Genomic DNA, 26856 nt, shown 5'->3' on the forward strand with positions numbered 1-26856 from the left:
GCAGGGTTATTCTGATTTTCCTGATACATCCTTCTTGCTCTATGTGTGATGAAGCTTTGTCTAGGTCACCTGAAGTACAGGAACATTTGAATTTACACTGTAAAGACAGGATCAAAAGAACTCATGCTATGCTGAACATGATACTGAAGTAAGAAGACATACATCATGAAACGGCTTTTCAGAAAGATAAATATGGAGATGGTTCGCAAGATCCATTGTGATGTCCTGCCAGGACTGATTGAATTTCCCCCTGCATTTTCTTTCACATTGGTTCAGGCCATAGTATGTTTAGTGTAGAAAAGTTCTTTGTATTAGTTGTGGGAGGAGCTGTAGGATTCCCCTGCATTATTTCCAGGTTAGGTTTGCCCTTTCCCAGCATGCTCTGTTGTAGCTGGAAGCCTTTAGTTTGGGAGCAGTCTTTGCTGTGAGCAGGCAGAGAGCTGTCTTTTGGTGGCAAACGGGCCCAGACAGCCGGAAAGGGCATTTCTTACACGTTAGCCATTTTAGTTACCAATTTAGCCATTTTAGTTCCAAGTTAGCCATTTCAGTTACCAACTCAGCCGAATTAGTTACCATCAGCAAGAAAATAGAGGAATTCAGGAGCTGAAAGACCCTGCACCAGCTCCATTGAGTGAGGAGAGCAAACCATCAGACCCAGAAAGATGACAACCTGAAGATTGCTGCAACTGTAAAGTACCTTTTGTTTAGAGCTGGGGAGGAGAAAACTCTTTATTTTGTCCTTTAAATTAAATTTCTCCCTTTTTAAACTTTACATTCAGCTTCAGAGCCTTTTTTGGGTAGAAGAGTTTGATCTCACCAGGGTACCGGCGTTGCACACCCAAACCTGCCACCACCTTTAGTTGGGTGTGTCTTCACATCCATCAAGAATGCCTTTTGTTTGTCCCATCTGTATACTATAACCATACAATGGGAGAATGAAGAGAAGAGTTGCTACATCAATTTGGGGAAGGGAGCCAAGCTAAACCTGGAAATTACCTGGAAGCATGATAAAATATTCCTGTGTTGGCTCAAGTAAAAAAAAAAAAACAATAACCAGAGCTAAGAGCATTTAGATTAAGTCTTAATCTCTAGTGCTTCAGTAGAAATTTTATTTGGATATAATACACCACTTACAATTAAAATTCTGTTGCTAGCAAACATTTTTATGACTCTCTCTGGGTTTTCAGGATAGGGCAGAGAAACAATCCAAATAAAATAAATGAAAATGAATCCTGCCTAAGGAGAGGCTGTAATAATAATGGTTTTCAGGCTGCAATCCTATACATATGTCCCTTGGAGGACTGGCCCACTGAATACAGAGAGACTTGATTACAAATAAACATGCATTACAGAATTGTATTCCATTTTCCAAAGAGAGACTAGTTTCCAAGGAAAAGAGTGATGGCAATTTTTTTTAAAAAAAAGTTTGGAAACCAGAAAGTAATTGAAGAGAACTAAGGCCACAATACCTGCACTGGGAACAAATGATAAATGTCAGTTTAACCAGTGCACAAATGGGTTTATTAGCTTTCCACTTCCTGCTCTTCCTCCAAGTGTTTGATTCCATTTTCAAGTAAGCACTGTCATTATATCTGAACACAGACAATCTTTGTTCATCTTAACTACACTTTAGGGAAGTGAATCGACTTTGAAATATGAGTTCATTTCCCTAAACCAGGTTCTCCACATATTTTGGACTGCAACAAATATGGGTGAGAATTGTGTAGGCCACCTACTGTCTTCATCATTGGCTATGCTAGCTAGTTCTGCTGAGACTTACAATGCAACAATATCTAGAAAGCCACATGATTCTTGCTCTTGCCATAAACTACAATTTGCACCTAATAACAAACCATGATTAGATGGAAATGGAAATTAAACCTCATCTCCTCTAGCAGCTATAGTTCAAGAGGAGAGAGAATGGAGATACACAAACACCCAAGGTTAAGACATGAAACCACAAACCAAATAGTTTAATATCATTCCAGAATCCATTCATTCATTAAATGTTTAAAATTACTCCAAATTTCAAAGCAAATGTAGATCCTTATATATCTAAAAATAGTAATACCTACACAAGAGAGGGCAAGTGGAAGAATAAAGGATATATGTGATGGCACAAAATGTTTAACGTATCTGAATTATAGTGTCTGGGAAAGCTATCCTTGGCCAGAACTCTGAAAGTTGCTTTTTAGAAATTCATTATATAACTTCTTACAAAGCCATAGCCATTGCCACTTTCCAAATAATTTTATTGCTGTTCATTTTTTTAAAAAACACCTTTAAGTTAACCCATTTCATTACTCGTTACTTTTGGTTCAAAGGATTGGCAAGAGAGACTGCATCTGCACTGCAGAAATAATCCAGTTTGACACCACTTTAACTGCCATGGTTCAATGGCATGGGATGGTGGGATTTGTAAGTTTGTTGTGGCACCAGGGCTCTCTGATAGAGAAGGCTAACTATCTCACAAAACTACAGTTCCCAGTATCCCATAGTACTGAGCCATGGCAGTTAAAGTGGTGTCAAACTGGATTATTTCTGCAGTCAGATGCAGCCAGAATGGTGTAACATTTGAAATATCCCTCTAAAAATGCCCTTAAAAAGTAATTTAAAAGGTTACTAGGAAATGTTAACTTTAAAAAAAAACAAAAACCAGCCCAGTAACACTGTGACTACATTAGTTCTGGAATGTAAATTTGCTAAACCCTCAGTTAAAAGAAGAACCAGATAGAACCAGGTAGGAGTTTGGTCTAAACTCCCAGGTCTCTTTTAATCCAGGAGCATAGTACTTAACAGAATATAGAAGGAGAGATCTCTGCAAGCTGAAAGGCAGGCTTGCAATGTAGAAAAAGTACAACCAAGGGAGAAAAAGAAAGTGGCAACTGTTTTAAGAAAGGGAGGAAATCTCACATTATTTCCATCACATACTCTTAAGTCTTTTATTATTGTAGAGCATGGGAATCAGAGGGTTTTGCCAGAAGTATAATTAAGTATCTCATTCCATGGACTTAGCTTAGACTCTAAGTCTTAGAGGTTCTGGAAAAGTCAGGGTCGATAGCAACAGGTCTCTTGGTCATCTCCGCTGGCAGGAAGGCTCAGCCAGTGGGAGAAAGATTTGTCACAATCCCCAGCATTTTAATTGCTGCACATTTCACATGAACTGTCAAAAATGTCTTTGGGGAGTAGGGGCGGAAGGAGATAAATGACAGTATGAGGGCAATATTGAGTGAGAGACATATGACTCAAATCATCCCCATGTTTTTTATATCTATGCCTTTAGAGTCAAAACTAATAATCTCACTGTGGGAACAGAACAGTAACAACCATCTTTATTACCGAAACAGTTTTCTTCTTATTGCTGAGCTGTGCTTTCAACAGTGCCATTCAGAAGGCTACATTTAATGTTTTAAAATCTACAATAGATCCTGGGCCTCTGGAGAAGAAAACATGCTTGTACACTAAGGAATAGCTGCTTGTCCTCTTGTACCTAATACAGGTAAGGCATAGAACAAGAGGGGGAATGTGTGGCACTCCAGATGTTGGAGATTTCTATCAGCCACAACCCAGAATAGCTCCTGTTGATGGATGATGGAAGCTGCAGTACAGCATCTGGAAGGCCATAAGTTCTGGGATACAAAATGCTTCATATCAGAAACTGAACAGAATTCCAAAGCCAAAGTTGCAACAAATGGGGGATAATAAATGCATATTTATTTAATATGTCTTTCTGCAAACTTCAGCCAACTACATGTCTTGGACTACAACTCTCATCATCCTCCACCAGCATGGAGAGTGGCTACTATGTTCCGTGGCCTCAGGCCATTTGAGTCCATGAGAAGTTTTGGAAAAAGAAGGAGCTGCTGCTAGAGGACTCATTGGTCAACAATTATTCCTGACTGAACTGCGTCACCTGCGGCCTGCTTTGCCCTGTACCTCAGGCCAGGCCAGGTACTATCCCAGATAGGGGATTATGGGCATTGCAATCCAAAACATCTGAAGTATGCTGGCATTGGAAAAGGCTAATTTAGGACATACCTATCCCATTCTTGTTCCCATCATTGCATGCAGGGTGTATGTATGAGTGTGGGGGTATGTCAACTGTGGCTTTCTAGATGTCATTAGACTGCAATTCCCATCATCCCTAGCCAGTATAGCTGGTGGTAAGTGATGATGCGAGTTGCAGTCTATCAACAACTAGAGAGCGACACACACCCCATTCCCCTAAATGTTACACTTAAATTATATTAAAATAATACTGTTGTATATTCTTAATTTTAATTAAAATGAAAAATAAACCAGTTTACCTCTTCATACTCCTACTGAAGAGGAGCAATTGCTGAGCAGTCTACTATAGGGCTCAAAAGGTTAGTTTACAAGTGTCTCAAGTATTAATTTAAGTTAGAGCCAGTGGACTCTAACATTCACCCAAGCTTTTGGCTGCTAACAACTGATCACTGGCTGTTCACCTTGTTTAATTATTGCCCTTGATTTGTACTGTGTTGTAGAGACTAGACCCACTGCAGCCTTTCTGAACTTTCAGGTGTGTTGGCCTATAAATCGCATCAACACAGCCAGATTGGCTGGAGATCAGTGGCTGTAGTCCAATGCATTTGGAGAGCACCCAATTGGGAAAGACTGTTCTAACCTTTTTCAGATTTCCCTTTGGTTAATCTAGCTATTCTAAACGTCTTGTATTAGTTTGACTTTTAAAAGACATTGAAGTCGTTTAATGAACTTTTATATAGCATTTTAGGTTGCTATGTAAAAAAATTTGCAGGCTGCCTTGAATGCCGTAGTTGTGAGAAAGACAAGTATACATTTGTACCAGTGTGGTGGCAGTCTTTAGCCACTGGCACTACAGTGACACATAAAATTTGTATCAAAAGGTGGGGAAGTACTGCCCAATGCCACAGAACCCCTCCAAGCCCTTTCAACAACCCCACTTGCACATTTTTAAAAATCTGGCAAATTTTTAGCACAAAACCCCCACTTAAATATCACTTTTAAAATCCTCCAATCCTTTGTAAACATACAAAAAACAGAAAAACAAAACAAAACAAAACCCCTCTCAAATCCCAAAATCTATTCAGAAACTCTCACCTCCTGTCAAATGACTTCTTTGCTTTCCATTTTTTCCTTCGAAATGGCAAGAGGATATGACACAAAACCATTCTGAAGAAGAAATGGAGGGAAAACAAAGTACACTCATCCCTCCATATTTGCGGCTTTGATTAATATGTTTTCTCTAGGAATATGTAGGTCCTCCAGTGCATCTCTATGGTCAACTTTAAAAGTTGCACCAAAAGACCTAGAGATTCCTAGAGAGAATACTCTATTAGGCATTTGTAGCTCCTCCAGGGCAGTTCTATGGTCATTGTCTGTCAGACATTGACCACAGAGTTGCACTGGAGGATCTAGAAATTCCTAGTGTGTGTCCTCTCAGGTAAAAACATGGTGTTTTTGTTATTTGCGGTTTTTCCATATTCACGGGGGTCGTGTGCCCCTAACCCTAGCGAATATGGAGGGACAAGTGTATATCAGTGCATCCAATGGGGAGGGAGCTGCCATGGGAAAGACAAATGTTCAAAACCTCAACTAGCCATGAAGGTCTTTGGGTGCCCTTGGACCAGGCACTCTTTCCCAGCCTATATTAATTCACAGAGTTGCAGTGAAGATAAAATTAACTCTTTCAAAAAAGGTGGAATATAAATGAAATAAGTGTTCAACACATACACAAAATTTAAACAATAGATTTGTGAAGTTGTTGGAGGATCTAGAATGTAAAATTTTGGGTCAGGGTTTGGTTTTTATGCCCCAAAAGGGCACTTTTACCCTTCTACTTTCCCAGTAAAGCAACTACACACAGTGCCCAGCAGAATGATAGAGGGACAACAGAACACCCAGACCTTGATAGGCTGTCCAAATTTAATTTCCTACTGGGGTTAAATGTAGAATGAGATTACTTGTTTGCAGCCAATCTGAAGGACCGTAATCCCCCACACAAGCCTTCCTGCCTTTCAGGTCTGGTGGGTGTGTTGGGTTTCTCTTGGTTTCCACCACCTTCACAGGCACATCTAGTGGGGCTACAAGAGAGGGCCTTCCCAGTTCCTGCTCCCATATTGCAGAACTAGTTAGGGAAGGTAGAGTTGGCTGGTATCCTTCCTGTGTTGTTAAAGTATGTTTTGGCAGGTGGCTAGCTGCTAAGGAAGAAGCTGTTTACTGGGGCACGTTGTAGTCCTTTTAATGCATTTTTAGCTAGCTGCTGAGGAAGAAGCTTTATACTGGGGCATGTTGTAGTCTTCTTAATGCATTTTAATTTGCTTTTAAGTCAATTGTATTTTAAGACTGGAATTTGTCCAATTATATAATATAAATCAAACAAGCAAGCAAATAAATGTACCTTTTCCCCATTTTATACTGAAATAGGCTGGTCACAGAAACTTGAGGCCCAGCAGCTGGGTAATTTTCATGGTCAGTAGCTCAGACAAGTGTCTCAGACCTGTTCTGGAGCCCAGCCCACTCCTGCCACTTTGAGAGTGAAAAGAGCAGCTTATTTTCTTGCTGTACAAACTCAGTTAATGAAGAATGCCCTTCACAGCATCGTTTTCCATTATGTATGTGCCAGGAAGGAAACTGGGGCCACAGAAGCTGGATTTGAACCAGCACTAAAGGAGTTAAGATTTCTGTATTCTGTCAATAGTCTCTGCTAAGAAAGAAGATTCTTTCTCTCTGGTTCACAGCATCTGTGTTTCGCCAAAACATGCCCGACTGTAAAGCCTTATTTATTTTATCGCAGCTGAGCTCAGCCTCTCCAAATGGAAGAGCTGTTTTGCCACCACTGAGCAGCTGGCAGAAAAGCCAAAGAAGCATTTTGTGGTTCAGAGTGAGTGGTCGTCTTGCATTAGTGTCAGGATGTGGCAGAGAGCCCTTGGCTAGGCCCAGGCAGAAAAGAAGGCAATGCTCTGCTGGACTGAAAAGACAAATATGGAGTGGGAAGGTCATGGGCTTGATAGCATTGCTAATTTGTTTTGTTTTTTTCTTCTTTATTATTTTTACTCTTTTTCACATGACATCAGACAAATACTCACAATACAACATTATAGTCCCTCCCCCCTAAACCCCACATATAAACCAACAAAACATAGACAAAAACTTAATATAAACCAAAAACCGGACTCTTATACTAAAACACATTTAACATAAAACGTCTTCCTAATACTGCTTGAGATTTGATAATTATGTTCTTCTTGATTTTATCATGAAATTTGTTCTTTATTTCTTTAAGTTCCTTCACCTGGATCTGAACTTCTGTTGTCTTCATTCCTTAGTATTCCCATAAGTATATTCATCACTTAACCTAAAAATATTTACTACTATAGAGTAAAATTATGTATTATCCATACTTCTTACAATATACTTTTCTACCAACATAACATATATTCATTATTTCAATAAGTCCTGGGAGATTTACAAAAAGGTATTATTAAGTGATTCATTTCAAATTCGTCTTTTTATACAACAATCTCTTATCCCATCTTGCTTCTAAGAATTTATAAAAAATCTTCCCATTCTTGAAGTACACAATTCTCAGTTTTATCCCTCATCCAGCATGTAAGCTTTTCCATTTCAGCCATTTCAAACAATTTACAAAGCCATTTATCTATAGACGGTACTTCTGGTTTTTTACAGAATTTTGCGTACACCATTCTAGCACAGGCAAAACAATAAAACAAAAATTTCCCATATCGTTTTTCTAAACTGTCATCTAGCATACCTAGTAAAAAAATTTCTGGTAACAATGGTACTTTTATATTCATGTTTACATTCAGGATTTTATGAATTTCCAACCAGTATTTTTTTTTGCAATATTGCAAGACCACCATATATGAAAATATGAACCAACATTGTCCATACATTTCCAGCATACAGGATTACTGTTTTTATACATAAATGACAATTTTTGCGGGGATAGGTGCCATCTCTAAGTTTATTGTATACATTCTCCTTGAGCTCCTGGCACACTGTATGTTTTAAACTTCTTATCCAAATGTTTTCCCATTTTCTATATTCAATGTTATGTCCTACGTTTTGGGCCCATTTCACCATTGAATGTCTGATTATTTCGTCTTCCGTCTCCCAATTCAATATCATTTTATAATACCTTGAAAGCAATTTGTTTTTCCCTTTTACAGTACTATCCTCCCATTCTGTTCTTTTCTTTTGGATACCCATGAGTTTCTTATCCATTTTCCACCTTTCCCACAGCCGTCTGTACAGGTACCAATGACAGTGAATTCCTTCCTCTTTGAGTTCTTCTTGAGTCTTTATTTCCATATCCTCCTGTACTACTTTTACTAAATCAGAATATCGTAGCCAATTTTTTTTTAGGGATTTTTTCTTTTCCAAAAAAGGCTTCATGGGCAGAACACCATAAGGGTAGTTCTCGATATAATCTGAATTTAAGTTTATCCCAAACTTTCAGCAAGGCTTTTTTGATAACATGATTTTTAGCATTGCTAATTTGAAAGACTACAAAATGCATATACTTTTTCAGTGTGTAAGGGACTAGGCAACCTACCAGTGGACTCAATACTTCTTTATTTACAGAGCAATCCTATACATGTCTATTCAGAATAGAACTGCCAGATGAAATAGTGAACAGAGCTCCTGTACTTTTAACAGTTGCACAGAAGAGGAAATTTCAGAATTGGATTACTTACCTAGTATTGCTTGCAACTACTCCAGAAATCCCCCCCCCCCACTTTTTTTAAATACAATCATTGCCCCTTATTTTGCCTGGCAATCTTAATTTAAAGAGGAGTTCAACAATAGTGCGCCCAGAATGGAAACCTTGGATTGCAATCCTACACATATTTACCCAGAAACAAGTCCCACTGAGTTCAGTGCAACTTACTCTCAAGCACATATAGTAGTCTTGGCTGCTTGCAAATTTTGGGGTTGCATAAGATACTAAGTCACGATCTGTTCTGAAGCCAACAATACAGAATCAGTTGCTTATGTTGCTGTTGTTAGCTGCCCCCGAGTCGACCTCAACTCATGGTGTCTCTGTGGATGAGACAGCTCCAAGCCCTTCTATTCTCCACTGCTCTGCTTAGGTCTTCTAGATTCTGGCCCATGACCTCCCTGATTGAGTCTAGCCATCTGACATGCAATCTTCCTCTCTTTCTACTGCCTTCTACCTTTCCTAGCATTATGGTATTTTCTAATGAGACATGCCTTCTCATGATGTGGCCAAAGAACAAAGCTGCAATTTCATCATCTTGGCTTCCAGGGAGAGTTCAGGCTTGATTTGTTCAAGGACCCATTTGTTTGTCATTTTGGCCATTCACAGTATTCTCAGCACCCTTCTCCAGCACCACATCTCAAACGAGTTTTTTCTTTTTATCTGCTTTCTTCGCTGTCCAGCCCTCACATCCATACATAGTGATGGGGAATACAATGGCTTGGACAAGTTTAACTTTGGTGCTCATTTGTATATCTTTACTCTTTAGGATTTTGTTAATTCTTTCACCACTGCTCTTCCCATTCCTAGTTCTCTGATTTCTTGACTGCTGTTTCCTTTCTGATCAATGTTTGTTGGCAATAGCAACTTTGCATGCTGAGACCTTCTAGGAATATAGGTGCATGTCTATGGTAGTTTATTGCTTACTAACAGCCCCTCCCTCGTTTCCTATTTTCTAAGAGCACACCTTACCATTTGTCCCTTGAGAATCTCCATTATCTCCTCTTTGTTCTTGTCCAAAGTAGCATGACTCCCTAGTATGCTGATAGGAAACTTCCTCCAGAAGCATGTGAACTTCTACCTACCTCATTTTTTCTTCTTTCCAACATGAAGCCTGGCCTGTGTATATTCATACACATGATTTTGTAAGTAAATTTACTCTTTTATATTACTCTAATTAAGAACTTTGTGTTGGTTCTTTATTGGGGAGACACGTGGGGGCTGGGAGAAACAAGTTTTCTGCTCACATATATTCTGCTGAGTTAGCTCTGCTGATGAGATTAAACAACAATCTTTCCTATTTGGGGCTTTTTCACAAAAACTCAGAACTCTAACAATGTTTGATTCAAAGTATGGGAAATCTTAACTATTTCTAATGCCTCATTGTCTAGGTTGAATTTATGTAGACCCTCCATTGTCATTTTCTGCTTATGACTGCTATAGAATTAGTGGCTGGAAGGAGACTGTGTTCTTACTAAATATCCACAATCTTTCAGGAATGTTTGACATCCGTTTATAACCTCTGTTTTTACCCTTTGTCTTATTTATTCTCATCATGCCTGGCTTCATTTACTCTCAATATAGTTTAAGTTGGTAAGCTGTAGTGCCCCAGGTGATTTTGCTGGTAATATCATTCTATCATCTATAACAGTGTGATGTCATCAACAAAATTAATAAAGTCACCAGAGGGCAGTGAAGGCAAATGACGCCAAAGAGAATGAGAGAAAGGAGCTTTAGAAAAACAGCAACAGCTAGGAAACAAGAAGTACTGCACAACTTTGAAGCAAAACGAATATATTTGTACCAGATGTCAAAACTGCCAAAATAGAAACAAAAACTCAACTTGGTAAATCATTGAACTATGTTTTGTTTTACAGATGATAAGGAGAATCCTCACAAACGTAGTATGGATGAAGGTTTTACTGATGGATCTCACAATGACACAGTTTAAGCTAACAATCCTTCTAGCCCATCCAAAGAAAGATTTTCATAATTGAAGTATAGTATACAAACTGTGGCTCCTTTTTACTTACCAGTATCGACTAAGAAGACCCCATAGTTATTATGAAGATCAGAGCTCTCTGGACAGTTCTCTATTCCAGCCTGATATACTTCCTCAGCTTCTTTTAACTGGTTCTTAACACAAAAAGAGTTAGCAAACATTATTACCCAGAGGACAGTCAATTTAGCTACTAATGGCTGTTTGTACATTTCTCTTACACTCAGCTTCTTTTTGCAAAGGGAAGGATTAATACAATGTCATGGAATAATGTTACAACAGGGCTACAGAAGATATTTAAGCTGCACTGAGTCCTGATTCTGGGGGAAAGACAGGAAATACACAAAGGGAATAATAAAATGATGACTTGCAGATATCTGACACAGAAAGCCCAGAAGAGGCAGCCATGCCAATGCACCCCTCCACAAGATCCTATAGCACAGCACCCATGAGCCCAGTCCTTCTCTACCAAAGATATCCCGCTATCTGAAGGGTAGCTCACACTAAGCTTGGTTTAAGAACAATAAGAAAAGAGGGAGGCTATCCACCAGTCATAAACACTTTGGCAGCAATCACATTAAAACCCAGTGATGGCCCTGAGCCATGTCAAGATTAAGAGAGCCAGGAACATTTACCAAAAATTTACAATTTGGTGGGTTTTGCTTTGTTTTTTTGCTCCTTAGACACCTTAACTGGTATTTTAATTAGCTTGTGAATGAATCCAGCACAGCAGACTCAGCTAACAGTGAAGAAAGGTCACAGGTTTTCCAATCAGAGCGAGATGAACTGTACTTCTAATTATAGTAATTATTTTCCAAAGTGTATTGATGCATACATTAATTCACATATGCAAGTTGTGTGTAAATCTGTGTCCTTTTTGTTATTAGTGAGAGCCATCATATTTTGTTATAGTTGGTAGTCATCATATCTGCCTGACTGCTGTCTGAAGGTACCAGATGGTGATGCTGGGTCTGCCTTAATTGCCTTGAATTGGGTATAAACGGTGCCACCTGAAAGCCCCTTTTGTGTGGGCCTCTGCTCTGTATCTTTGCTATTTGTGAGGTGGTTAAAAATGAGAGTTGTACCTACAGAGCTCTCTAGAAAGTACATTTTCCACTTCACTTGGTACTTTTGCAACTCCCCCTGCCCCGCTACTCTCCTTAAAAATAATAATAATTTGTTTTATTTATATACCGCTATTCCAAAGATCATAGCGGTGAACAGCAAGTAAACTAATTAGCAAGTAAGCTAATTTGCCCCCAACAGTCTGGGTACTCATTTTAGCGACCTCGGAAGGATGCAAGCCTGAGTCAAGCTTGGGCCCTTTTGCTGGTCTTGAACTCGCAACCTTGTGGTTTTGAGTGAATGGCTGCAGTACAGGCATTTAACCACTGCGCCACCAGGGCTCCAAATGGCAAATTTTAGGAACTAGAAGTGAGCAGAATGTCATTATGGTTTTGCAAATAAAACCAGGTTCTGCTTCTGTCTTTGAGGACCTGGTGGTTTTTTTGGGGGGTGGGGGGGTGGGGAGGCAGTTCCTGGACCCTCCACAGTTACTTATTTCTGGCTTTGAGAATAACCAGAAAGCATCTGATGAAACTCTACCTTCTGCAGCTAAGCAGGGCTGGCCATACATTGTATATGGAAAGCTGACTGTAGTGGTTATGAGTCGGGTTCCCAGGTGAAACAGGTGATAAGGCTCCTGTAACTTTAATGATTGTATAAAAGAAGGAGAGAGACAGTGTGGTGTAGTGTTTGAACACTGGACTATGACTCTGAAGACAAGAGTTGGACTCCCCATTCAGGCAAGGACATCCACTGGTTGACCATGGATAAATCATACTTTCTCAGCTTCAGAGGAAGAGAAAGGGAAACTAAGGCGCAGTACAGACTGCCGAAAAACAGCGGACTGCTGGTTCCTGTTTTTCCTCTGAAGGGAAGCCGCAGCCACCAAACCTGCGCGGCTTCCCTCCAGCAGAAAAAACCACTCAAAGCGGGTTCTTTTAAAGCCGCAGGGGCAGTGTAACCAGTGCGCCACTGGTGCACTCATTATGTAAGCACCACACGGTGACGTGTGGATGCCACATGTAACAGCGATGGCACCCATGTATACATGTCGTCGCTCTGCCCCAGCACAACCCTAGTACGTGGCCAGGCCGGCACAAAGCACCAGTCTGGACCATGCCTAACTCTAAACAAATCTTGCCAAGAAAATCCAATTGTAGGCTCAGCATGGGGTTGCCAGAAGTTGGAAATTACATGAGAGCTCACAAAAACAACAAATAAAAGAGAGAATGTTAGCAGGTCTTATTTGTATGAAAAGCAACATCTGCTGACATTCCCTTTTCAAGCCAACTATTAAGGGGACAGGGGCCCTGTCCCATATTTCATGGAAAGAGGAGCAGAGTACTGGGCAAAATAGGTACAGCAACGACATTAATGACAACAGACTCTTCCCATCAGAACAGAAACTTCACCAATGTGCTTGAAAGTGTGAGTAATGCACATGGGACTTTCCCAGATGTGGGCATTAATAGCTGGAGGGAACCTTTTTGCTTAGGGGCACACATTTCAAAGTATATTGTACTGCAAGTTATCAGACTGAATCATCTATGAAAGGAAGGAGTGCAACCATCAAAGTCTCTCACACAGAGAAGAAAGGTAAGTGTGGGACAAGGTATCTTCACATAATTTACACTTGTATTATAATAATATGGAATACCTTTGCTGTGAAAGACAATGGCCTCTTTCAGAGAGTTCGAGATGAGGCAAACATGTGCACTGAAGAATAAACTGAGGCTGCAAGAGATATTTTTTCACAGCCAAAAACATATATCATAGATGGTGCAAATCCTGCTTGTTTTTTTTTTCTTTTTAACAGTGCTCCCAGATAACTCACATTTATCTGCAACATGAAAATAAATTGGAAAGTATAACTTCAGTGTAATCCCATAGGTGCCTACACTAAATTTAGCCCTGCTGACTTCAACGACACTAACTCCCAGGTACTTCCAGGTGCTTTCTGGTTATTCTCAAAGCCAGGAGTGGACAACTGTGGAGGGTCCGGGTACAACTTTGCAGCCTTCTTTTTTTTCCTGCTAACAATTAGGAGATACAAGGAACTATACTATAGCAGGGATGGGGAATAAACAGTCCTAAAGATGTTGTTGGACTGTGGCTCCCATAACCTTATCCTGTTGATGGCCACGCTGCTTGGAGAATTCTAGTGGTTTTAGTATCAAAACTCCCAACTTTTGGACCAAAGAAAAGATGACAGTGGAAGCCAAGATGACAGACACCAAGGTAAGTATAAGATACTAGGCCAGTAGATGCACTAAGCCTTCACAAACATCTGCAGTCCAGCAAGGGAGTTACCTTGTTACTGTCATTTACCCTGTAAAAGAGACTACCCTGGCTTCAGCCAACACTGAAGGATCATGAGAGCTGCAGTCCAACTTGATTAGGGACTTCTAGTTATGCTGTAACTCAAAATGTCACATTTTTTCAGCAGATCTCAGCAAAACAATATTCTTCTGGAGGAACATTTTGGCTTAATACAGCAACTTAGGTTTCACACAGTTTCCCTTCTCTCTTTTAATAAAGAGGGAGGGAGGGAGGGAGAAAATAAATGATGGTCATATTCTGGAGAACATAAAAAATGCAACCTGACACAAAGTCAGCAGGCTAATTCAAGCTGACAAACAAATGAAGCTGCTATCTTCAGAAGTATTGATGTCAGACACATGCCACAGAAATGTATTTGTGGGAATGGTGTAAAAACCAGAAGCCAGTGCAAACACTTTGAAGTCCATAAGAATGACGAGCTGGTCTCCCAGCATCAGAAGTAGCTTTGATTAAAGTTGCAACACCTTCAAAAGCAGCAGAGTTTGGGGATCAGTCGAACACACACTTGTGTAAGCGTACTCTCCTTTCAAGTCTGGTCTTGTTTGAAAATCACCTTTTGAGGGGAGGACAGGGTAATTACACTGACTTACAACCCAACTCCCTTGAGCATGGAACATTAATCTTAAGGGGCTCTTTTACAACTAAAGAAGCAAAGGAACCGTCAAGGCTCATTTTAGTTCCCAAAATTACTGGGGGAAACGTGCTATGTAGGACCAGTGAAGGCAATCAAAAAGCTCCCTCCACCTCCCTCTTCCCAAACTGTAATAAAAAATAAATCCAGAACTTGCAATTAATCAGTCTGCTTCCTTCAAAAGTGGTGTGGCTTCTAGCACTTTGCTCCAATCCTCCTGTGAGTGAGATAGTGAGGCACTGAAACAGCAAACCCTCCTATCTTTGTCTTCTCAAGATGCCCTACCCCACACACTAGAAACTCATGCTAGAGTTCCTCTGTATGCCAGAGGAGCTAAACTAGTTTCCAAGAACTGGCACCAGTGCTTGAAAAGGTTTTGTTTTTTTAAAGAGGGGAATTTCCACAAATCAGCCAGACAATCAGTATGTAGCCAGCATGACCAGACTCCACCAGCCAGGCTGCATACTGTAAACCTCCTTGACAAACATTTGATCAAAAATCTGGAGATAAATACACTCAACATATACAATTAAATGAACGCCTTGATTGTGTGACACAGGGATGGGAACCATTCATCTCCCCAGATGCTTGTTGTTAACTGCTGTCAGTTTAACTTTGACTTATGGACATCCTATGAATGAAAAACCTCCAAGTCACCTTATCATAAACATCCATGCTCAGGTCTTTTGGACTGCAATTCCTATCAGCCCTAGCCAACACATACAAAGGTGAGGAATGCTGGCAATTGCAGTTGGCAATATCTGGAGGACAGCTTTAATTCTCAGGCCTTGCTCTAACAAAACAAATGGGATGAACTCTTGGATTTGAGTGAGATACAGATTATTATTATTATTATTAACCTTTATTTATGAAGCGCTGTAAATTTACACAGCGCTGTACATGCAATCTTTTTAGTTAGACGGTTCCCTGCCCTCAGGCTTACAATCTAAAAAGACATGACACAGAAGGAGAAGGGAGTGGTGACGGGAAAGGGTAAGAGGTCCAGCAGTTCCTCTCTACCTCCGAGGCCTGGACCAAGGCAGATGGACTGGATGTGGTTGTAATGACCCAAACAGCACAGCATTTAAAGATAGGTGCCTTCCCATTCATTCTCAAATTCTACTATTCATACACAACATATCTTTTACACTGCATCTATCAATTCACCAAAAAATTATTTCTGGATTTTCTCTTGGAATTTTTCAGCTAGCATGGCCAGTACTAAGAAGAGAAAACTGGTATGAAGAGGTGTGTGCATAAAGTTTCCCATCGCCCCATTTCCAGAAGCATTAGCCTGATTTCTTTATTATACCAACCCTTGCAGCTACCCTTATCAACCTATGTATTTCAGCAAGAAAACAAGAAAAATGAGAAAAGGGAAAAAAGGGAGAAAATACTTGTTGTAACACTTCTGCCTTCCCTAGCCCACTACATTTTCATTAAACAAGTACAATAAAATGAAAAGACCAGCAAATGACTGTGTACATGTTTTAAATCAGGAGTTTCCAAACTGGGGCAGCAGTCTCCATTGGGAAAAGAAGATGGAAACATAAAAGGATGTACATTTCCCTTGCAAAAGGAGTGTATAATGGTTTGTCCTTTAGGGAAGGTCTGTAGACCCAGTGGTTGGATACACATTCTGCACACTGATCACTCTAGAACTTGGAAAAGCTACTTATTTGGATAACAACTCCCAGAATCTGGCGATGCTAGGTGGGGAATTTTGGGAGTTACAGTTTTCCCAAAGGCAACAATGGTCAAATCTGATAAATCCCCATTTCAGAGCCTGGAGCACCATATTGATTAATGTGCAATGCTAGCACACACAGGCTGAATGAATTTGAATGGAACTGGTTACCTGGTCAGCCAACAGCGATGCAAGACTGGAGTAAGCATCTGCAAATTCTGGTCCATACTGAATGGAATCTCTCAGTAAGAGAACAGCTTCCTCCTTCTTCCCCTGGGTCCTGAAAATCATATAGTTGTAAGTGGGAATTGGGGTTCAAAGGAAGAGAAAGACAGCTCTTTTAATAAAGTTTCTCAGCTCACCTATTGATTAAAACACTGTGAACAAATTCAAAAGTGCCTGTCATCTCCTTTTTCAGAAAGGGCTAAATAATTAAATTTCTTCAATTATGCATCTCCTGGGGCAGTATCATATTCCACAGCCTGACAGCATGAACAGGAGTGGGAGAAGATACTGGATATGGGCTACATTTTTGCCTCTTGGCACCTGCTGGCAAAGTTTTCTATTGCCTGCTGGGCAGCTCAGGCAACCTACTCACAGAACCCAGTGTCATGCCTTTCAACTTACTGTTGTATCAAGCAATGTGACTGTAAAACTTCAGTTAAAAAAAACTAGGCAGAGTCTGATTAAAAAAGGCGGGGGGCAGGGACGTAGCCAGGATTTTAGGAAGGGGGGGGCAGACTAAGTGCCACCATTATAATGGGGCTTGGGTGCGGCGGCGCAGCAGCACGCACCATTCATTTTTCTAATGGAAGGGGGGGTCCGGACCCCCCGGCTACGTCCCTGCGGGGGAACCAAATTATATTGGAGGAGAAAAGATGAGAAACTGTCTAAGAAACCTTAATAGCACTGACCCAATTCCCTGTGAAACCCAAGCTTTTTGTTCTCAAGGGGTGCCTCATTCTCCACAAAAAGAGAAAGAAGTCATTCTCGTTACTTTAAGATTCTGCACAAACCAGAGCTACTCAACACAGGTTTAATTTTACAGTCACTCATGCCAGTTCTTCATGTATGTTCCAAGAAATTTTGCAGAGGATTGCAAAAGTCTTGTAAACATATCACTCCCAACCCGTTGCAAAAGAAGTTTCCACTGTGTGCTTCACTGAGTCAGTGAGCTGCAGGGACTGCCAACATGGAGGGGGACTATAGCTCAGTAGCTAGTGTGTATGTTTTGCACTAATCAAAAGGGTCCCAGGATCAATCCCGGGCAGAGGAGGGAAAAGCCATTTTGAGAGAACTACAGGTCTCACAATCCTTCAGCTGGTACATTGGCTATGCAGGCTGTTGGATTCTGGCAGTTATAGTCCCAACAGTAACTTTTCCAAGCTCTGATCCCTGGCATCTGTAATTAAAAAGGGACGATAAACAGGTGATGAGAAAGATACCTTTCTCAGATCTTAGACTTTTCCCACCAATACTGGGAGGGGATGGATAAATTGTCTTACTAACTATAAGGCAGCTTCCTACATCATCTAATCATTTAAAATAATTGTGTATCATTTTGACAAACACAGTAGATACTAGATTCAAAAAGCATACTTTTTTTTTCCTTTTAAAGTTCATGGGCCTTCATGATCACATAAGAATCAAATCTGCAACATTAAGGCAAGTGAACAGACACACACCCTTCCCAGCCTACTTTTACCTTTGTCCAATGAATGACATTTTCATGACTTTAGTAGCTAAGGAAGACCATTACATTGATAAGACCACAATACTTAGTAATTTCTGAATCCTACTCAAGAAGCTAAACTGTAGGCTAACATGTTAGTGCCAATTCTGGACCATGCCAACCACTACCATGTCAAGATGCACAGGGAAACCATTGAAATCCACAAACATCTGGATAATTTCAATCGGAAAGAAGAAACCCTTAAAGTGAACAAAATTTGGCTACCAGTCCTGAGCAAAATAAGGACTCAGCAAATGCAAATGGGAAACCATTCAGAGTCAGGGGCTTTCCCAGCAGATAATGATCACCAATTAGCAGACATTAATCCTGTTTTGCATTAGCCTCCCAGCCTGAGGCTGGCTATCAGCACAGAACAATACACATGCAAATCACTCTGCATTCCCAGGCTCACACAGTATATATACACCCAATTTTTCCAGGCGAAGCATTTTCTGAAGATGCAAGCCACAGATGCTGGTGAAACATCAGGAAGAAAATTTTCTAAAACATAGCCACATAGCCCGAAAAACCCACAAAAAAACCAAACAAGTATTGTTTTCCCAGTTACTAAAGCAGAAGTACATTACGACTGTAACTTAATGAGGAATAACTTCATTCCTTTGTGATACATCGTAGTTATGTGGGGGGTTGCATCAGTAAATGGTTCAGGAGGAATATCCACCGGTACAAGTCCTTCATACTCTATTGTGGGTACCACTGAGACTATAAACAAACAGATCAGAAAAGAATGTGTTTTCTACCCTTGTTGCTTGTCAGCATTTAGATGTTTGCTTTCTTTTAAAAGCAATTGTTGTAATTACCTTTGAAAAACAGGAAAATAAAATATTTTTGAAACAACAATTAGTTATGGCAATAACTAATTACTTTTTGAAACCAAATTTTCAATCTCTGTGTAATACAGTGGAAAACATCCTTGGTTGTTGCTTTTTAAATCAAGTATAATATTTGACTTCAAAACTGGAAGTCCCTGAGAATAGCAAATTACTAATTGTTTTGCAAGTCCTCAGCCTCCTGTGAATTAAATGGAGACCAACCTTTCAGCAAATGAAGTTTCTTCAGAAGCACTGATAAGAGGAACACTTGCCTTCTGGGGGCCATTAGCTTTAGTGTCTTGGAATAAAGTCACTTACTGATAACTCTCTCTTTCCCTCTCCTGCTGCTTCCTAACTCAATAAAAAACAGCATGGGGCACAGTGAGCTTGAACTGTGCTACCCATTTTCCCCTTTCCATGTTTTAGGTTACCACAGTGAAACATGCGGATATAAATGCTATGATTAAATTCATCAATAAAAGGATCAAAGAAACAAGGAGAGGGAATTGACACCAGCACTCTTATTACTGCCTGATTCGGACACCTTATGATTAAAGAGTGGAATGCAACATGGTATTTGATTCAGATGGCTTCCTATCAAGACAACAGGACAATTTTCTGAGGTCAAAGTGCCTGCTCCATGCAAATGCCTGTAAACAAAACCTTATAGGCCCCTGTACTCAACCGTAGCTGCCCACTCCTTCTGTGTCTTCTGTAGAATGCAGGGAGAGAACATGCAGAACGTCTCAGGTTCAACCCCCAGTATGCCACCCTAAAAGGACCTAATAGCATGTAATATGAAATTCTCCCCGAGAGTCTGGAAAGCTGTTGCCAGTCCAAGTAGACAACAGCAGACTGCATCCACACTGCTGGAATAATCCAGTTTGACACCACTTTAACTGTCATGGCTCAATGCTATGGAATTATGGGAGTTGTAGTTTGTTGTGGTACCAGAGCTGTCTGAATGGGAAGGCTAAATGTCTCATAAAACTACCAGTTCCTAGAATTCTATAGCATTGAGCCTTGGGAGTTAAAGTGATTTCATGTTGGATTATTTCTGTGGTGCAGAGGCAACCTATATGAAGAAATAGCCTCTTCAATACAAGGCAGTATGGGTCGAAATAATTCAGATTGCTCTGCTGAGTCTTTTTTAAAAAGACTTCGCATAATCTTTGTTTGTATTATAAAATGTGTGTGTGTGTTTACAACTGCCAGAATTCTTTCTCTGGACAAGGAGATTAGCTGACATTACCACTTTTCTACAATACCAGTTCCATTTCGGGTTGTCACAAAGAACAGCTCATAATGTCACAGCTATTACTCCATTTTTCCTTTGCCTGCAGGGTTCTCCCTCTTCAGCATTTGTATTTATAAACCAGTGGAGGCTGTGAAACAACATCAATAAAGTGGCTCTAAAGCTACTGCAAATGATGTATTTTTGAATCTGAGGGTGATTCTTCATGTCTGTTCCAAGAACTTAAAAGGTCTAGAACTTAAAAGTGAACCTAAACTAAGTATGAGAAAGCATGCCCATTCCAAGTTATAAGCATCCCTCAGAGTGTGTGTTGCTCACTCTGTAGGAGCATTCAAGTCACCTGTCAATTTATGGCAACCTCATGAATTTCATAGGGTTTTCGTAGGAAGTCTATATTGTACTCTGTATTTATTTGTGGTGGAAAAGAATTCCTAAAACAAAAAACAAAAAAATGAAATACATACTTTTTCTATATCTACTAAGAGTGATTCCTCACTTAAAGTTTTAAAACTGTGGTGGCAACCATGCAGATTTCTAGGTGTTGTTAGACTGCAATGCCGGCTAGGCCTGATAGGAGGTGCTATCCAACATCATCTGTTTGAGAAGAAACTGCCTCTGTTTGAGAAGAAAGTGCTGCTATCAGATCAATATTACACTGGTGTTTCTTGTAGAAAAGTTGTAAACTGTAGATAATGTACTTGCATCTTTAAACAGTCATGGCCCCACCACACATCCTGGTATATGCATGTGGATATTAAATACGATGTGGCTATGTAATCTGCACTTGCTTCCAGCATTAGTTATGGAAATGATAGCTTTCATAACAATAGTTTCCATAAGTGTCATAACAATACTCTGAACTAACTATTAGCTGCTGCGCAAAATTCAAGGCTTTGTATTGACTTATAAAGCTCTGAACAACCCAGGGCCTGGGCTACCTGCATCAAGACATCCCTAATATAAACTCATGCAATCTCTGAGGCTAGCAGAAGATGGTTTACTGGTGGCTCTGCACCCTGTAGATTACCACCTTGATGGAAAACTGGAAGGCAGCCTTCTCTTTGATAACCCTACTTCAGGGACGTAGCCAAGGGGGGGGGGGATCTTGGGGTCCAGACCCCCCCCTTCCATTAGAAAAATGAATGGTGTGTGCTGCTGCGCCGCTGCACCCAAGCCCCATTATAATGGTGGCACTTAGTCTGGACCCCCCCCCTTCCTAAAATCCTGGCTACGTCCCTGCCTACTTGCCAAATTGCCCTCCTCCCTGATATTTAGAAGGCAATGGCTGTGGTGAGTGTTGGTCTCCTCTTAAAGACTCCCTCCTCCCCCACAAGCCTTTCCAAACTGACTCTCCTGCCCAGTATGAGTATTGGGTTTTGAGCCTCTGGTTTTAAATTATTTGAACTATCATTATTTTAATTTGCTATGTAATATTTTGTTCTATCAACATTTTTACATTTTTAGTGGTTTTATTTATTTTCTAAAAGTATTTGTTTATTTTATTTATTAAAAAATAATTCTTTGAGATTCCACTAAAGAAGTTGTAATTCTTCTTATTCTTCCATTACTACCAATGATAACTGTAATAACAACAACAAAAACAACAACATTTCCACACCAAAATTGGCACCAGTCCTTTAAAAAAAAAAGCTCAGTGTAATGTTATGGACCTTTGCAGAGAAAATGTTGTTGTGTTTATTAGAGAAATTAAGATAAAGTATGTTTACTACTAGTGGAAAACATCATGGAATTGAAACAATGACTAAGGAAAGTCAAAGAAAAAATTCAAAGGCCGACTTACTGATGAATATAAACGAAAAAAATAAACACAGAGATTCCACATAAATTCAACATAGATAATGAAGAAATCAAAATTGTTAAAGATTTCCTGTACATTGGATCAAATACTGATCAGAATGGTGACTTCAGTCAAGAAATATGAAGACGACTAGGAACAGGAAGGGTGGCCATGAAAAATTACACAAGATCCTAAAGTGTACAACTGAGCACTAAAGTTAGAATAATCAAGGCCATTACAGCATATTCCCCATCACCATGTACAGATATGAGAGCTGGACAGTGAAGAAAGCTAACAGAAAGAAAATCATTTGAAATGTGGTGCTGGAGAAGAATGTTGCTATGATTCTTTGAACGATTCTAGATACTGTGGATGGCCAAGACGACAAAAAATAGATCCTAGAATAGATCTACTAGAAGCCAAGATGACAACACTGAGGCTATTGTATTTTGACCACATCACAAGAAGGCATGATTCATTATAAAAGACTATAATGCTAGGAAAGGTAGAGGTAACCAGAAAAAGAGGAAGACCACAAGCCAGAAGGATAGACTCAATCAGGGAGGTCACAGGCCTGAACATTCAGGACCTAAGAAGAGCAGTTGAGGACAGGGGGTCTTAGAGATGTTTCATACACAGGATTGCCATGAGTCACAGCTGACTCGAAGACAGTTAACAACAACAAATGGTTATGGACTGTATAGTAAATGTAAGAACCTAAGTGATCTGTTAGGAGGGGGTGAGAGTATGGAATGTTGGTGTTGATTGGCTGTGTGTTTGAGTGGGATTTTAAAAAATGACAGGGATTAGTTAAGACTCAGGACAGTTAGTTAGGTTCAGCAAGAATTATGAAAAAATGGAGAACAAATCAGTAGAGTCACTTAGGATTTGATGTGTTCAATAAGTAATATTTAACTGAATTATGTTGCACTTCTGTTTAATACATTATTTTTGCATTATGCACCTGTGGCTCTGGTGATGTTACAACAGAGCTATTGGTTGAGTGATTATACATGGTATCTGTGGTGGCAGCAGTGGTTCAAAGGTGGTGGTGTCCAATGGTGTGATTATAAGAATAAAGTCTCACACAGAAACCACAAGGACATCTACAAGGTTCCCACATATGATGCCTTAGCAGCAGGGACAAGTGGAGATCCCCATCTTTGGTGTTAATGGCAGGATATGTAGAAGTTCTCACACTAAGCATTTGCAAAGATATTATTTATGGTGTTATAAATTTCACCCACAACTACACCACAATTCTTAAATGCCCACAGCATCATTTCTAAATTAATATAACGGAAGCATTATCAAACCAAGTCTTATGCACTTTTCTTACCTCCTTCAATAATGAAAGGCCAAATAATTTATCAGTTTTGGAAGCCCTTGAGGAACTCTGTGGCACTGAAAACAGATGATTACTGTGATGAAAGAATCAGCATTTGGCAAGAGTGCAAGGAATGCCAGTATCAGAAGTTAAAGGATTAAGAAACCCACTCAGCAGCAGTAAAAATCTTTATTACTTACAGGCATGCTTCCTGAGCACTACGTAGTCTTCTCAGTTATACTCTTTTCTCTGTTAATGGGTTTATGTTTTTTTATTTGATCAAGATAACAATGCACATCTTTAAAAGAGGTAATAAAAAGATTACAGGAACTCTTACAAGACAGCCTGAATTACACATGATCCCTGGAGAGAGTCAATCTTTGGGCTCCATTCCAGATAAACCCAATTTAGTAGGGGCGGGAATGGATTGACACTAATCACATATGGTTGGCCTTTAAAGTAAAGAATGAGATCCCTTCTTTTACGAACAATCAGGGTGGTCCAGTAGACATCTTGATTTAGATATGAAAGACCTAATTCAAGCCCCACCTTTGCCACATGGGCCCTGTTTCAGACATAATGTTAAACCACAGTTTAGGGCTGTCAGAGGCTTAGCTTGTATATTCCAAATTCTGCTCTACAGTCTACACATTTAAGAAGTTATTTTTTGGAGAAAGCTAATATAAATTGTTCAAGGGATTCTGGTCCATGAAGATCTTCCTATCCACAACCAGTAGTCCTAGTAAACCACAAGCTGAACATGAGTCAACAGTATGATGCAGCAGCTAAAAAGGCCAATGCGATTTTAGGCTGCATCAATTTTGGACTACTGTAATAGGCTCTACATGGGGCTGCCTTTGAAAAGTGTTCAGAAAATTCAGTTGGTTCAAAGAGCTGCTGCCAGGCTATTAACAGGGGCAAATTACAGAAACCATACAATGCCCCTGTTGAAACAGCTTCATTGGCTGTCTGTCAGTTTGTTTCCGGGCACAATTCAAGGTCCTGGTTATCACCTAAAAAGCCCTACATGGCTCAGGTCCATACTATTTGGCAGACCGTTTCTCTTGGTATGAACCGGCCCGGACTCTAAGATCCTCTGGGGAAGCCCTTCTCTCCATTCCAACATCATCACAAACATGGTTGGTGGGGACATGAGAGAGGGCCTTCTCAGTGGCTGCCCCTAGACTCTGGAGCTCCCTGCCCAGGAAGATCAGAACGGCTCCCTCCTTGATGGCCTTCCGCCAGCAGGTGAAGACCTACCTGTTCACACAAGCATTTAGGGATTTACTATAAGAACAGGCTGGGATGTTCGATGTTGGACCAGTTTAAAAATTCTTTTCAATGTACTTTTTATTTTATTGTACTATTTTTATTTTTATTTTTAAATACTGTGAAGCCACTCTGAGTCCCAGTCCTGGGAAAAGAGCGGGATACATACATACATACATACATACATACATACATATAAATAAATATCAATAGAAATATAGTATCTAGATCAAGGGGCGTAATAGCGCCACTCTATTCTGCTTTGGTTAGGCCTCACCTGGAATACTGTGTCCAGTTCTGGGCATGACAATTCAAAAAGGATGTTGACAAGTTGGAGCGGGTCCAAAAGAGGACGAGCAAAATGATGAATGGTCTAGAAACCATACCTTATGAGGAAAGACTTAGGAAGCTGGGTATGTTTAGCCTGGAGAAGAGAAAGTTAAGAGGTGACATGATAGCCCTGTTTACGTATTTGAAGGGATGTCACATTGAGGATGGAGCAAGCTTGTTTTCTGCTGCTCCTGAGAATTGGACCTAGAACAGTAGATGCAAGCTACAGGAAAAGAGATTCCAGCTCAACAATAGAAGGAACTTCTTGATAGTAAGAGCTGTTGGACAGTCGAACACACTCCCTTAGAGTGTGAAGGAGTCTCCTTCCTTGAAGGTCTTTAAACAGAGGCTGGATGGCCATCTGTCGGGGATGCTTTGATTGTGATTTCCTGCATGGCAGGGGGTTGGACTGGATAGCCCCTGTGGTCTCTTCCAACTCTATAATTCTATGATTCTAACTGAAGAATCCAGCAAAACCTTTCACAATATATTTAATAGGAGACAGAATGCGATAGTCACATATGGGAGCAGATGCTGACCGTGGTGCCAAGATGTGCAAGGCCAGGACAGTCCTACTGTCATTAAGTGCCATGAAGATAGAAATGTCATTTCAACTGTTACATGGAAAAGAGAGGAACCATCATCTCATCACTGTCTCATTCAGCAAAATCTTTTTGGGCTGGACCCTGTTGTATAAAGGGTTATCCATACACCAATTAATATCGCTTCTCCTTCCTACAATTCCCTGATGTCTTTTCCTTGTTCTCCATTACCATGTTAAGAAAGGACTGGTTGGGGGGGGGGGGGGCAATCACTGTATGTGTGAATACATCAAGATGTTTTTGTGCAGTGTTTCGCTAATGCAACTTCTAGTGTGCACTGATAAAATACTGCCAAAAAAACTTTTAACATTTTCAAAGGGATAGTTGTGTTAGTTTTTCCCAGCATAAAATGGATAAAGGAATCTAGAAATACCTGTAAGGCTAACTGATTTATTCTAGGATGAGCTTTCATGAATATAAACCCACTTTCTCTAGAGGAACTGATTGAGTGATATTAAAGCCACAGGTTTTTAAGCACAGTTACACATTTGCGGAAGTGCAACAGAAAGATGTAAACTATGACCCTGGCCATAACTCTTCAAAGAACTATGTGAGATAATATAGGTTTTTCAAAGTATCTGCTAGTAGTCTTTAAAAGAGTGTTAGCACTGACTTGTGAAGGCAGTAAATCAGCTTACCAAAAGTCAGTGTGCTATTATATGTATAGTTTTTGACAAGACTTACAAGTGGTGGTTGGTGGGGGAGAATGAAAGGAAAATTGGAAAGAAAAACAGCTGAACAGAGATATATTCACAAATTCCAGTCCATTAGCAGAGATATGAACAGAGATAATGGCTTTTCGGCACGCAATGTCTTTTTAATGCAAATCCTCACATGTAACAAAAGGAATCTCCTCAGTGAATGTTTTGACCCCAAGGAGACTTTTGATATTGCTCTGACACATCATTACTAAGCAACTACTCATTCCCTAACCCCCATCCTCATCCCACTCCCTTTAAAGAACTATGACTCGGTTAGAACAATAGTGCCTCAGCTATGAGGATTGAGAATGAGGGAGATTTTTCTCACCCTCTTTTCTCTGGTGGAAACATGCAAGGGCTGAGGTTGAATCTACACTTTCAGCACAGTGAACTGTTATCCTTCAAAGTGCTGTGTCCTTTTTTTAAGGTCAGCTATATAAAATAATGCCCTGCAAGAAGAATACAGCAATCCCTCCATTTGTGCATACTTCAAATCCGCATCCCTCAATTACAAGCGAGGGGCAAATGGAGGGACATAAAA

The 26856-nt window shown here is 40.1% G+C and overlaps 1 protein-coding gene across 3 annotated transcripts in view; it reads right to left on the bottom strand.

Annotated features, from left to right (window-relative positions):
• Positions 1-26856, bottom strand: part of TMTC1 (transmembrane O-mannosyltransferase targeting cadherins 1) — a 208854-nt gene that overhangs the window by 19539 nt on the left and 162459 nt on the right. For all 3 annotated transcript variants that reach the window (XM_089527817.1, XM_089527816.1, XM_089527815.1), the window contains 2 exons: positions 16640-16748; positions 10780-10882 (listed from right to left, as the gene is read on the bottom strand). In XM_089527817.1, the coding sequence (XP_089383943.1) occupies positions 10780-10882; positions 16640-16748 (212 nt within the window). The remainder of the gene's footprint in view (positions 1-10779; positions 10883-16639; positions 16749-26856) is intronic.

Source organism: Sceloporus occidentalis, unplaced genomic scaffold (assembly GCF_023333645.1).
Source record: "Sceloporus occidentalis isolate IW3139 unplaced genomic scaffold, rSceOcc1.0.p SCAF_5, whole genome shotgun sequence".
Taxonomy (NCBI): domain Eukaryota; kingdom Metazoa; phylum Chordata; class Lepidosauria; order Squamata; family Phrynosomatidae; genus Sceloporus; species Sceloporus occidentalis.